The 12905-nt window shown below is 44.0% G+C and overlaps 1 protein-coding gene across 6 annotated transcripts in view; it reads left to right on the forward strand.

The window, feature by feature from the left end:
• The window catches only part of MEGF10 (multiple EGF like domains 10), a 164467-nt gene that overhangs the window by 135140 nt on the left and 16422 nt on the right, over positions 1–12905 (forward strand). For all 6 annotated transcript variants that reach the window (XM_073878610.1, XM_025860821.2, XM_073878612.1 and 3 more), the window contains 6 exons: positions 3533–3679; positions 5021–5155; positions 5668–5796; positions 7315–7443; positions 9895–10023; positions 12186–12314. In XM_073878610.1, coding sequence (XP_073734711.1) covers positions 3533–3679; positions 5021–5155; positions 5668–5796; positions 7315–7443; positions 9895–10023; positions 12186–12314 — 798 coding nt within the window. The remainder of the gene's footprint in view (positions 1–3532; positions 3680–5020; positions 5156–5667; positions 5797–7314; positions 7444–9894; positions 10024–12185; positions 12315–12905) is intronic.

Below are 12905 nucleotides of genomic sequence, written 5' to 3' on the forward strand. Positions count from 1 at the left end.
CTCTTTCAGGCTCATCCTCCTCATACTGTCTTCTGCCCTCCTGCCAACCGCAAATTTAATTATGTGCTTTTCCTACTTAATTGTCCATTTGGTCCCTGTCACCCCCAAGGGAGAAGCTCACACCCCACAGCATGGCGTTCTTGGCTTTCTTTACGTACCACGCCCCGGCTGTCCAAACATCTGCCCTGTCCTTCCCAACCTCAGTTTTAGCTGCCCTCCACTTGCCTGTATTTCTTTGGACATCTGAGTCTCACAGCCACCATTACATTAGCTTGGAACCCTTGTCCACCTTCACAAGCTATTTCCTTTTCTGACTCTGATCCCCAGACAGAGTTAGGGGTGCTTATTCCTGGGCCATTACCATTCTACAGTTGGAGGTCTTTCTTAGAGAACCTATCACCAGGAAGCCAATAGCCGCTGGACTTCTTGAATGTTGATGAAGTTGAATTCTTTTTTCTGTCTTTGATTAAAAAAGGAAACAGCAAAATGTCTTGTAGGCCTCCAGCCGAGTTTGCAAAGATTGGGGTGAAATCAGTGGAAATAATTTAAGAATAACACACACACACTAAAAAAAAAAATGGTTAAAGCAAACTTACAATTCCCTATCCTGAAAAAAATTGTTCTGCAGGGTTAGCCTTACAAGAGAGGTCACATCAGTAGCCATACACCTAGTGTAACCTGGAGAAGTGATTACCCAGTTACCCACTCTGTGAGCCTCACTGCCTGGTATTTCACAATTAGAGATTTATTTCTTAGGCTCCTCACATGCTTATTCCCTTAAAATATAAGTACTCTCTGGAGAAGGTAACAACTCAATAATAATCAATTTATCTCATCTTTTCTTGACTCTAAGAGGAGGGGAAAGATAACAGCTTCCCCCACAGCGCTCTGAAGGGGAGGAGTAGCAATAGGAGAAAATGGGACAGCAAGAGGAAAAAATGAAGCTTCATACTTTATGTTTGTCTACAAATCGACTAAGCATTAATATCTGAAAAATGATGACTCGTTTTAACTGATGGTAGAGAAAAAGAAGAGGGATTGAATTTTTAGGGGAAGTTGGTAATAGAATTATTATAATTTACTCTTTAAGGAAAGACTTATTTGCAATCCTGAAATAAAAGATTTTTAAAAGTAAGCTTAGTTCAGCTGAAATATGCTTATACGATTGGAGACAGAAGATTTGATAGATGATCTCTAGAATTCCTTGTGATTCTCTGGAAATGAAATCATGGGTAAATCATGTGAAACAAGCATATCATTGTAATGGATCTCTTTGCTATATCATGGGTCCTGTTACTCTATGAAAATTACCTCGATAAAGTTGATTATGACAGATGGTTATGTTATCCAGCTGGACAAACCTATTAGGGAAGACGAGTCAGATACGAAATAAAAGATCACTTTATTCAGATTTGCCAATCTGCCCTGGAGTCATTTTTCTTAACACGCTCTGATTGAGAATGTGCTAAGTCATATATAAATTATGATAATCTATAATGTAAAAAAGCAGCAGAGAATTTTGACCTAAAGTGTGCTCCATTCCAACTTCCCTGCATTTATTTAATGCGAAGGAGAGATTTGGCAAGAGGCTAATAACCAAATCACCATGAATGGCTAAATCCCCCCTTCCTCAAGCTCCCACCCCACAAAAATGTGCCAAAAATGAGGACTAATTTTCAGGATGATTTTCAGATTAACTCAGCTTCCACATCTCCAAAATCCTAACTGGGATTTGCATGAATGGCTCCAAACCCAAATGGCCAGGGCTGTGTGAGTATCTGTGAAGCGGGTGTCCCCATCTTAGCTGCCATTAAATAGGAGTCCTGGCTCGTGGTCAGAGCTCAGGACCTGAATTTGAACAGAGTGAAGCCTGTCACAGGTTACCCTTGTTGATACTTCCTTCAGACTCACAAAACAAAATTTAGGTTTGCAGCCTCCTTTTGAAGCAGTTTATTCCTCAATATGTTTGATGCTCTGCCTTGTATAGGTGCTAGCCAAAACACCGGATACAGCTCTATAGCTGGCGAATCACATTTGGTGAGCATAGCATTTGAATGCCATTCCACTTAGCTTTTCAAAAGAGGTTTTTTTTTTTTTTAAAAAAAAAGATCATATATTTGCGAACTCAAGAAAAAAAAAATCGTGGTAGGCCATAATTCTGTATTTTATTCTGTAGGGAATCCTTAAACCCAGGTCAATTTATAACAGGTCTGATCTCCTCCTTCAGCCAGCAGTGCAAGCTCAAATAATCGTCTATTGTTGGCTCCAGCTAGACACAATGAGGTCTGTGCGCTTTCATGCCTACTTAACAGCCTTTACCAAGTGGGAGACTTTCGGGAGGAGAAAACCGGGAACCATCGAAAGCAGAGTTACAGCTCAGCAGAAACGACACCGTACCAATCACCCATGTTCACGTTACAGTTTGGGCCGGCTCCTGTTTTAAGGTTTGGGCCATAGAAGCAAAAACTAATACAAAACATGCCTTTCTCAGCTTCCTTGGTGCTGGGTGGTGACAGCGTTCTGGAATCCCTGAGTGTGTGCGTGCTTGTTCTTCCTGTGTTTTCCCCTGGTCTGAAGCCAGCCATCGCCAGTTCACTACCAGTTACAACTCATTGCTTCTCAATGTAGAGAGCATGTCTTTGAGTTGCGGAGAATTCTGACTTACAAGAAAGAGGTGGTGCCTGTTGTATTTCAAAAGCAAACTTACCAAAGAGACTTCTGTTGACCTCAAAAAAACCTGGTTTTATTTTTATTTTTGCGACTTTGTTTTTTTTTTCCTTTCCCTTATGTTTTCTTTAGGCAGTTGTTCATTCACAACCAGCTCTAGAATTTCTGTTCCCGGGGTGAGAGTTAAAAACCTACATATAGTATCCTAATAATCAATAACTTAGACAACAGCTATAAATAACATCAGTTGTGATATTCTGCCTTTATCTGCCCAGTGTCAGATGAAATTTTTAAAGAGGAATTTAGTGGCACCAAGGAGTATATCTTCCCATGCTATACAATGTATCATCAAAATGTTATACGATGGCATCTGCTCCAGGGGGAAGGTTCTCTTTATGTAAAACAATTTAACCACTTTTTACTTCTCTGTATCTTTTTATGCTTTGTTCATTTCTCTGTAAAGATAAAGGATGGTGGAGGGGAGAAGGAAGTTGCTGAGGGCTCAATGATAAAATATGTTTTGATAAATTTTGCCTTTAATAGAAAGAGCCTTTGGGCTTCCCATTTGCTCCCTCCTTCTAAAAAAAGGACAATCAGTATAATAAAAGTGTTTTATTCCTGCTCTTTTATGACTCCATAGAAAACCATTCTGGGATTATTTTAATGTTATGATGACACAATACATGACTACACCATATATGATGATGTACTGACATCTGTAAGTGAATTTTAAACCTTATGCCATCTCTGCTCACTGTTGCCTGGGATCACTCAGCTTGGGGACCATGACTGTGGTCCTCGTCTGGGACTTCGCATCCCAGAGGCGCTGCCTCTCACTCAGCCTTGCTCGTATGCATTGTTTCAGGTGTCCACTGTGACAGCGTGTGTGCTGAGGGGCGCTGGGGCCCCAACTGCTCTCTGCCCTGCTACTGTAAAAACGGAGCTTCGTGCTCCCCGGACGACGGCATCTGTGAGTGTGCACCAGGGTTCCGAGGCACCACTTGTCAGAGAAGTAAGTATCTCATGGGAGGGAGATGTCTGCCTTCCCTTCTCAGGCACGGTCCACCCCTCAGCGCATGGTGCTGTTCTGTTGCAGTCGAGGGCGGAGGATACTAGGTCTCCCTGTCCCTTGCAGAGCTGTCCTTGATAGCACTGCCCCAAGAGCTTTATTCGTTCCAACCTGCAGGACGAACCTAACAGATGGGGCTGTAGCCATTCCTTCTCAGGAATGATTTCAATGCCTCCCTGGCATCATCATCAGGATATGTCTCTTGATCCTGCCTTAAATCTTACAAATGGTGTTCCAGAAATCCACTGACCTGTAAATATTTGATTCAGCAATTTTGGCATTGGCCTTACCTCAATTACCAGAAGTCAACATCAGCCAAACCTTGCGGCAAATCATACATCCTGCTAGTAGTCTTACAGCCGGTGCTGTGGGGAAAATAGCCCTGCAGAGGTAAACATGGGGGCTGTTGACATGGGTCAATAGGACTTTGAAGTTAGGAAGGGATCCATAAGATTTTTTTTTAATTTTTTTATTGTTATGTTAATCACCATATATTACATCATTAGTTTTTGGTGCAATGTTCCATGATTCATTGTTTGTTCATAACACCCAGTGCTCCATGCAGAACGTGCCCTCCTCAATACCCCTCACCAGGATAACCCATCCCCCTCCCCCCCTCCCCTCTAGAACCCTCAGTTTGTTTACTAAAATGTTCAGTAAATGTAATCAAGGAAAGAGTACATGACTATAAGGTATCTTATCCTAATTTTTAAATGACTTTTTTTTCATTAAAAGTTCTATGCATTCATCCTGTATTTAAATCTGAGGAATGGCTTGAGAAGGACCTAATTATGTAGGCTTTGTTGCCTGCTCCCTTTCCAATCACCATGATTTCTCTGGACCACGTTGAGGAGGAACAATCGTTTAAATGCAGCCCGGAGATCTATTTACAGCCAGTAATGACTCTTAAAGAATAAAGGATCGATACATGGCTTGAGAGTTATTTATTTGGGATTTTAGAATTTTATTTCCTTTCATTTGTTTCTTCAACAAAAATTCCTCAAGCCCCATTCTGTGTCATGCCTCAAGTTGACTAGGACCATAACTGAGAAAATTGAGAGGGCCGGGACATTTGCCTGCCCTCGAGCAATCCAGGCTAGCGGTTTCTTTTCATTATTATTAAAGAGTATCCTTCTTCCTTCCATGGTGGTCGTTTTATACTTGGAAAATTCTCAATATTGTTAAATTTTTCTTTTTGCCCCAAACTGGAACTAGATGCTGATGTGGAATTTGAGAGGCACATATCCCAGGAACGATAACGGTTGATTTCCATTCTATTTTCAGTCTGCTCCCCTGGTTTCTATGGGCATCGCTGCAGCCAGACATGCCCACAATGTGTGCACAGCAGTGGGCCCTGCCACCACATCACGGGCCTGTGTGACTGCCTACCTGGCTTCACAGGTGCCCTCTGCAATGAAGGTGAGGCATGCAAGTGTTTTGGAGAGATGTGCAGTGATGTGCGAACCTCACACGGTCTGTCCTTGGGCTTCCCTGGGGACATGTTTTCCACTCTCAGCTCTCGGGGCCTGCTGGTGCACTGTGTCTTCAAGTTCTGCAGATACGATTCGGAGCTTCCGAAAAGCTAGCTTGCTGCTCCGGCAGAATCTCTTCATTCGGTATTAATTGGAAACAGCCTCCCATGAAAAATCCATAGAGGGAAGAAGGGTTTTGACTCCCTGAGCGAGCGGCCATGAAGTCAGATTTCTAGAAATGTGATGATGTCTCCTGGTTTGGGATACCTTCGTGAGAATCTTTGGCTTCATGTGTCTGCAAAAATGAGCCCACTCAAGATGAGGGATACTGTTGAGTGGAGACAGTCAGTGAACGGGCTGCTGGGAGGATGGCTTTCAAAGTCGTTTCCTGCCCCAAGACTAGAGTTCCGTGAGCTGAGATGTAATTGTGCGTTACTGACCGATATAACTTATTCACAGTGTGTCCCAGTGGCAGATTTGGGAAAAACTGTGCAGGAGTTTGTACCTGTACCAACAACGGAACCTGTAACCCCATTGACCGATCTTGTCAGTGTTACCCGGGCTGGATCGGCAGTGACTGCTCTCAACGTGAGTCTTGTTTTGAGAACAGCTGTGTACATTTGTTTGTTTTCATATTCCTTAGGATGGAAGTATGAGTGTTTCTATAATCAGGAAATAATATAGGAATAATTATAATATACATTATTTTAATTTTAAGCGGCTTTTTTCCCCATTAAGAACTCTATGCAATGTTCCTATGTTAAATCCAAGTATGTCTTAGAAAGAACCTAGATAGGTAGCATTTTGCTTATTCACTTTTCAGTGCTTCTTTGTCTGTAAAATGAGGGTATAGTATAAGGGAAGTCCATTCTCAGTTTTATTTCAGACCTCAAGTGTCAGCTCTTAATTTTCCCTTGTTCTTGGGCAAAAATGGTGCACACACTCATGGGAGAATTTTTTTTTCCATTTTTTAAAATTCCTTCAGATGTATTATCTTTATGGGGCCATATTCCCTACTGGGTAACCAAACAGAAAATTCTAGGTGGTCCTCCTTTTTTTCCCCTCTGGTTTTATTGAGAAGTAATTGACATACATCACTGTATAAGCTTAAAGCATACAGCATGATGATTTGATGTGGATATATCGTGAAATGATCACCACAGTAGGTTCAGCTAACATCCGTTGTCTCATGTAGATCCAATGGTGGTCCTCACTTAAAGCAATGATATTCTTAAAGCATTAGTATAAATAAATAGGTTTTTTGTATTTGTTTGTTTATTTGTTTGCTTTTGGTAAATCAGATCATTTTACCCCATAATGTTATACAATTTCACAGACACTTTATCTGAAGTTATTGCTCTTCATTGGGCAGTGACCCCCAACGATTCTCTTTTCTTATTTTCTGCATCATCCAATTAAGAGTTTTTATGAGTAAACCGATTCTTACATATAATTGAAACCTTAAAATTTAAACAAGTCTCTAGTAACAGCTCTGGAATAAAGTATGACTTTATGTGACACTGGTCCCTTAGTTTCTCTCGAGTCCCATCATTAGCCCATCTGATCTCTGCTTAAATGTCCTCTCTTCAGAGAAGCCTTCCCTGAAGGATTAGCTCTGGTCATTCTTCCCCCATTACCCTGTTTTATTTTTTCTCATAGTACTTGTTGCCACTACGTTCTCTGTTGACTGGCTGGCTGGTTGGTTGGCTGGTTTGCCTGCCTGCCTCCCCTACTAAAATATAAGGTTTCAGAGAGTGGTCTGGACCTTGTCTTGTCCTCTGCTATCCCTTCTGTGTCTAGAATGGTGCTGCACAAAGGACCTCAATGTACAGTTGTTAAGGAGCTAGATCGATACACTTGAGTTGGTTGTTGCTCTGAGCACCTTACTCTGCAGTCTGTCAATGAACACAATGTCTGTAATGATGGTTGCTGTTGCAGTCAGCCTTGCCATCTGGGGATCAGATTCGGAGCCCCATGCTTTCTTAGTCCTGATGCACACTGCTAACCTCTCACGTGCTAGGAGATGCGGCAGGAGGACGGAGCTCTCTCTGCTGGGTGCTGACCTCCAGGCTCTAACAGAACTCTCCATGCGTGCTGTGATTTCAGCTTGTCCACCTGCTCACTGGGGCCCAAACTGCATCCACACGTGCAACTGCCACAATGGGGCTTTCTGCAGCGCCTACGACGGGGAATGTAAATGCACTCCTGGCTGGACGGGGCTCTACTGCACTCAGAGTAAGCGACCAGCCTTCTGAGGCTCACCAAGGGGAGCCACCGCCAAGAAGGATGCAACCTCGCCCTTTGCATGCCCGAGCAGAGCTCAGCCAGGACTCCTGGCATTGGAACCTTTCCTCTCCCTGATGACCGCTAGACGTTTAAATGTCTCTGTATGGTTACGAGCTGTCACGTTCCAAGTTTTCTGTCTGTATGTCATATCAGGACACTGAGGTGGAGCAGTGCTAGATGTGATGGTGTGCGGCTTCTCTCCTAACTCTTTTTTTAACCAGACCCCGTTTATATGCACCCAACTCCCTATCATTTATATGTACATGTTTATGTGTGTGCATATATATGTATTACACATACATACTGTTTTTAGTATGTATATGTGATTCCTTTAGTATGTATATGTGATTCCTTTTATATGAAGATCAAAAACAAATCGATCTGTTAAGATTATTGATTGGGAAGGTGCATGGAGAATGATGAAAATGTTCTATATATTTTTTCAAATTGGGGTGGTGGTGACGTGGATGTACACCCTGTCATTTATTCTAACAGCACAAAGGTTGGGGTAAGTGACAGTGACTAGAAGGCAGTGAAGATGACAAGCCTCACTCCCTAACATAATGCGTGCTCTTAGAGAAGAGTGCATTCTGTGGTCCTCAAACTTGAGCGAGCTTCGGGATCACCAGGTGGCTCGATACACACAGTCTGCTGGCCCCACTCCCAGAGTGATTCACTGGGGCTGGGGTGGGACCTGAGATTTCACATTTCTGACAACTTTCCACATGGTGATGCCAGCCTGGGATCATGCCCTAAGAACCACTAGTTCTTTTTTCCATTTTATTTCCCATAATGTCCTAATCGTTTCTTCTTCTGTGAGGTTTTTACCATCAGAGCATATAATGTGCAAAGTACTCCACAGCTCAGCACTGTTGGGAGGAAAAAAGATTCTTCTCTGTCCTCTTGTCTTCAAATGAATAGAGGAGACAAGACAAGAAAGCACAAATTATGGTTATTACTAATGAAAATTTATAATTTATTCTTTAAAAAAATTTTTAATAATAACATAATTTTAAGTCACAGAAATGAGCTGAGAAGGAAAGATGGATCAGGAATTAGACAATTCTTGTTGAATACCAATTAGAGAACATAATTAGAGAAGAGGTTGTACAAGAATTTTGGAACTTTCTGGAAGGGGGTGTAGACCTTGAACCATGATTCGAAAGGGAGAGTTGGCTAAGAGAGAGCTTGTCTCGAGCATATTCTGCCAAGATTGTACATGCAGAAAGGTTTTCGAGCTCGTTAGAGAAAAGTGCTTATAAGTTATTATTTATCATCCCCAAATTTGGGTCTACCTCAATCAGAGGACCTTTTTAAGTGGACGTAGCAGAAGACGGTGGGAAGAACGCAGGGTCTGGAGCCAGACTTGCCCGCGTTTTTATCATGGCCAGCCTGCCACTTGCTGGCTCTGTGACTGAGGGGGCCCTCGGGGCTGAGTTCCCGTCTACAGGTAGGACTGCTGTGCAGATTCAGTAAAAGGACGCGTGGAAAGCACCTGGCACGGAGTAGGTGCTGGATAAAAACATGGCGATGGCAGTTGTCCATGCATGCTGATCTCTGTGCTGTACGTCTATTTCTTGAGCGTTGAACTTTCATTAAAAGCTCTCCAAGAAAAAGGGAAAGTAAAAATCCCATGTGATACTTAGAAATGGCCCTAGACGCAGGCCGTACTGAAGCTTGCATTAGCCCAGGGAGCCCTGGAACACCCTTGCTGGGCAACTGCTGGTCCGTGACAGCCCACAGGCCTCATGCACGTCCTCAGCCCAAAGGCCCCAGAGGTCTGTCTGGGTTTTGGAAATCATGCAGTGGTGTAAGGTTTATTGCTTTTTTACAAAGCACCTGTGAAGTGCAGGGGTTTTTTGTTTTTTGTTTTCTAAGTTTAGCATCCTACTACACACCTTTGGTGAAGGAGCCAATATTATCTAAGTTAGCGACAGATACAGGGACAGAGCTATAGTGAACTTAGAGACGCTCTGTACTATAGTAAAAGCATACATGTGATTTTAATATAAAGCACTCATTTCGGTCCACGGCACTTGAGTCCTGGAGTCTAGTAGTTGAGTCAAAGAATACAAGGAAACGCCCCCATACTTCTATGGGGTCGAAGGCATGCTATGCTAGAAGATATTCGTCTTGTCTCTGGGAGCACCAGCAAGGGTTAAACTGTCAGGTGTAGAACTGCTCTGCTTCCCGCTCATGAATTATGACCTCCTTGCAGGAGCCCCATCCTGGGACTTCAAAGAAGCCTTTGTGACAAGCTGAGATCTGCGTTGTTGTCTTTATTCACTCTCCAGTGGCTCAGCGTCCTTCAGGTTTAAACACAAACAGTTGGAAGCAAGAGCGTTTTTCTTGTTCCCTTGGCAGCCTCCTGACTCTGCTGTCCTTCCCTCCCCAACACAGGATGTCCTCTGGGGTTTTATGGAAAGGACTGTGCGTTGATATGTCAGTGTCAAAATGGAGCTGACTGTGACCACATCTCGGGGCAGTGCACCTGCCGCACTGGCTTCATGGGGAAGCACTGCGAACAGAGTGAGTATGTGAGCGTGACACATCGAGGTGGTATTTTCCCCTAGAACCCGTTTTCGTACATGCCTGAAAAATATGAAGACAGGACCTGCAACTTTTAAGTTGTTTGAACTGATGGCCGGTCACTTCCCGGCACAGCTGACCCATTCCCCTCCCAGAGACCTGGCCACCTGGGTGTCCTTGCTGACTGTCTTTTCCCTCAAACTTCTTCTGGGTAAGTAATCAGCGCTCTGGGTGGAGGGGGTGTGGCTCGAAGGATGAAGACAGAATTCAAGTTTTCCATCTGTTCACCCTGGCTCTCTCTAACTCTCCTGCTTATTTTTGGAATGGGGCTGCTCAGAGCTTTACGAGCCAGGCAGGTTTTCTTCGTGGCAGAGACAGAGCCCGGAGTGCACCCTGGACGAAAGTGCATTCTCTGGGGCCAGGCTGAGTGCACGGGGGTGGGGGCAAGCGGGCTCCCAGCCCCACTGTGGGTGTAGAACCAGGTCCATGCAAACTTTGCCCCCCTTCTGACAACTTTCTCTAGATAGTACTTTTATACTGTTTCCCCTAGCAACTTCACATCTTAATCTTTACAACTTTCAAGACAATATATTGCCTTAAATTTTTTTGTTGTAAGAATTGCACTCCTGAAGAATATGCTCTGTTGCAATTATGCATCTTTGTCTTGCCATTTTATCCCCTACAGCCATGCATCTGTAGGGTTATGAGAAAATTAGTGTTCGACTGAGTATTTCAAAGTAGTCTATTGTTCCTTTCCTCTGTGACTTTCATTCAATATTCAGAATAAGTAAGTAGGGTCTTAGAGCTGTATGGGGTTCACCCTCTTATCACAGATGGCAGGAAAGGGGCAGGACCTTTCTTGCTTATCAGAGGGGGCGCTCCTGGGAAGGATGCAGCAAAGGTTATATGGCTGTAGGAGCAATGTGGCCTGGAAAGGTGAATCAGCAGAGCAGGACCTTGGCAATAAACGATCACCCTCTTCTCCACCCCAGCAGCACCTCACAGCACCCCTAGACAGCTAGGTTGTCTTGGTTTTGTGTGCTGAACTCTCAAAATATTTTTGCATACGTTCCTATCTAGTACACAACAGGACTGACCTCCAGGAATCTCCTGGACGGAGATGACCCAATTTGAGTTTTGTACTGGTATTCATTTCATCCTGAAACCCACACTGAGTCATACAATTGCCTGCACATCCCTTGTGTATGTAAATATTGTGCATCTGTGTGTATAAATGTCTAAACATATGTGCACATACATGTATGCATAGAAACCAGAACAAACTCTAAACTGACTTTCCCTTGGAGGCCGGACCGGTTATGGTCTTATTAAATAAAAGCTGCTTAAGTCCTTCCCTGATTACTTTGAACATCAAATCAAAATGCTCCTATTTTTGTAGATCCCTCCTGATGCTCATTTGTAAACAGAAACACTGGGTTTGACAGAGAACTCCAATAATAATGGCACACTGCCCCCTGCTGCCCACTTTGCAGAAAACATCAGTATTTGGGGATGATTTTTAGATTTGACATGCCTATGCTCTTCTTTGAAACCCACACCCAGCTCTTATTAAGAGTGCATCATAAAAATCTCTCCATTTTAGTCTCTCAGGCTTCAACCTGCTCCTCCCAATTTTGAGCCATTCTATGGTAAATGAAGTTCTCACCTAGAACATTAACAAAACATGCACCTCCCTTGTCCCCTGCTCCCAGCTAATCTAAATCAGAATGTGCCGGTAGGAGGATCACTGAGCCTTCAGTACAATGCTCATGTTCTAGAGGACGCGGCTCTGGTTTATACTTTTCAGTCTTCTGTCCCACCGTTTTGCCTGGTGGGCTCATCTCAGATTGCCCTTGCCGATGATCCTCATCCGTCCCATTGGGTTCTACAGACTCTCTACTTACCCCTCAGGGAAGTGGGTGCATAAAAGCTGAAGGAGTCAGGAGCTGTGGCCAGGAGCTCAGTCTCTGGCCCTGTGCCTGGGAGCCCACCAACGAGTCGGGGAATTCTGGCCAGCTCTAGGACTCCCTGAATGCTTCTGCCTGCACAAGGATGCCCTGGAAGGCCTGCCCTCTAGACACACCGGGTCAAATAGTAAGAGATGGCCTCGCCCAGCTACCCAAGGCTGGCGAGCTTACATTGGACTTTCATCTCCTTCACAGAGTGCCCTGCAGGAACGTATGGCTATGGCTGTCGCCAGATATGTGACTGTCTGAACAACTCCACCTGTGACCACATCACCGGCACCTGTTACTGCAGCCCAGGCTGGAAGGGGGCACGATGTGATCAAGGTAAGGACACGGATGCCTCGCACTGTGTAACCGCCACGTACCAGCCAACATTAAGTATTTGCACCTACAGTATCTGATGGAATCCTCCTCAGGACACTGCAAGGCACAACTGGTTATTTAATTGCCAGAAGGATGCCTTCTCATTGCTGTCCTTCGGGTGAGGAAATGAAAGCTCAGAGAGGCTGAGTGATTTGCCCAAGGTTGCACAGCTAATATGGAGTACATAGCTGTGTGTAGGTCAGGGCTTAGATGCCAGGTTTGTCCGATTCCAAAGCTCATGAGGTCTCCAATGTGCCTAAACATGTTTTCACCTTTATTGAGGTATAACTAACCTATAAAAAGCAACACGTGTATGCTGGTGTGCTACAGATAGACACACACACACACACATACATATATATACGACACGTATAACGTAAAGTGTACAACCTGATAAAATGTGACATTTATACCCATGAAACCCCAACCACAATAAAGATAGGGAATGCAGCCATCACCCCCAAATGGTACCTCATACCCTTCCCTGCCACCACTGCCCCCTAGGCCCCAGGCAACCACTGATCTAGTTTCTGTCAATCCGGATGAGTTTGT

Source organism: Callorhinus ursinus, unplaced genomic scaffold, assembly GCF_003265705.2.
Source record: "Callorhinus ursinus isolate GAN/ISIS: 27379988/994484 unplaced genomic scaffold, GSC_fseal_2.0 scaffold30, whole genome shotgun sequence".
In the NCBI taxonomy this organism is placed as follows: domain Eukaryota; kingdom Metazoa; phylum Chordata; class Mammalia; order Carnivora; family Otariidae; genus Callorhinus; species Callorhinus ursinus.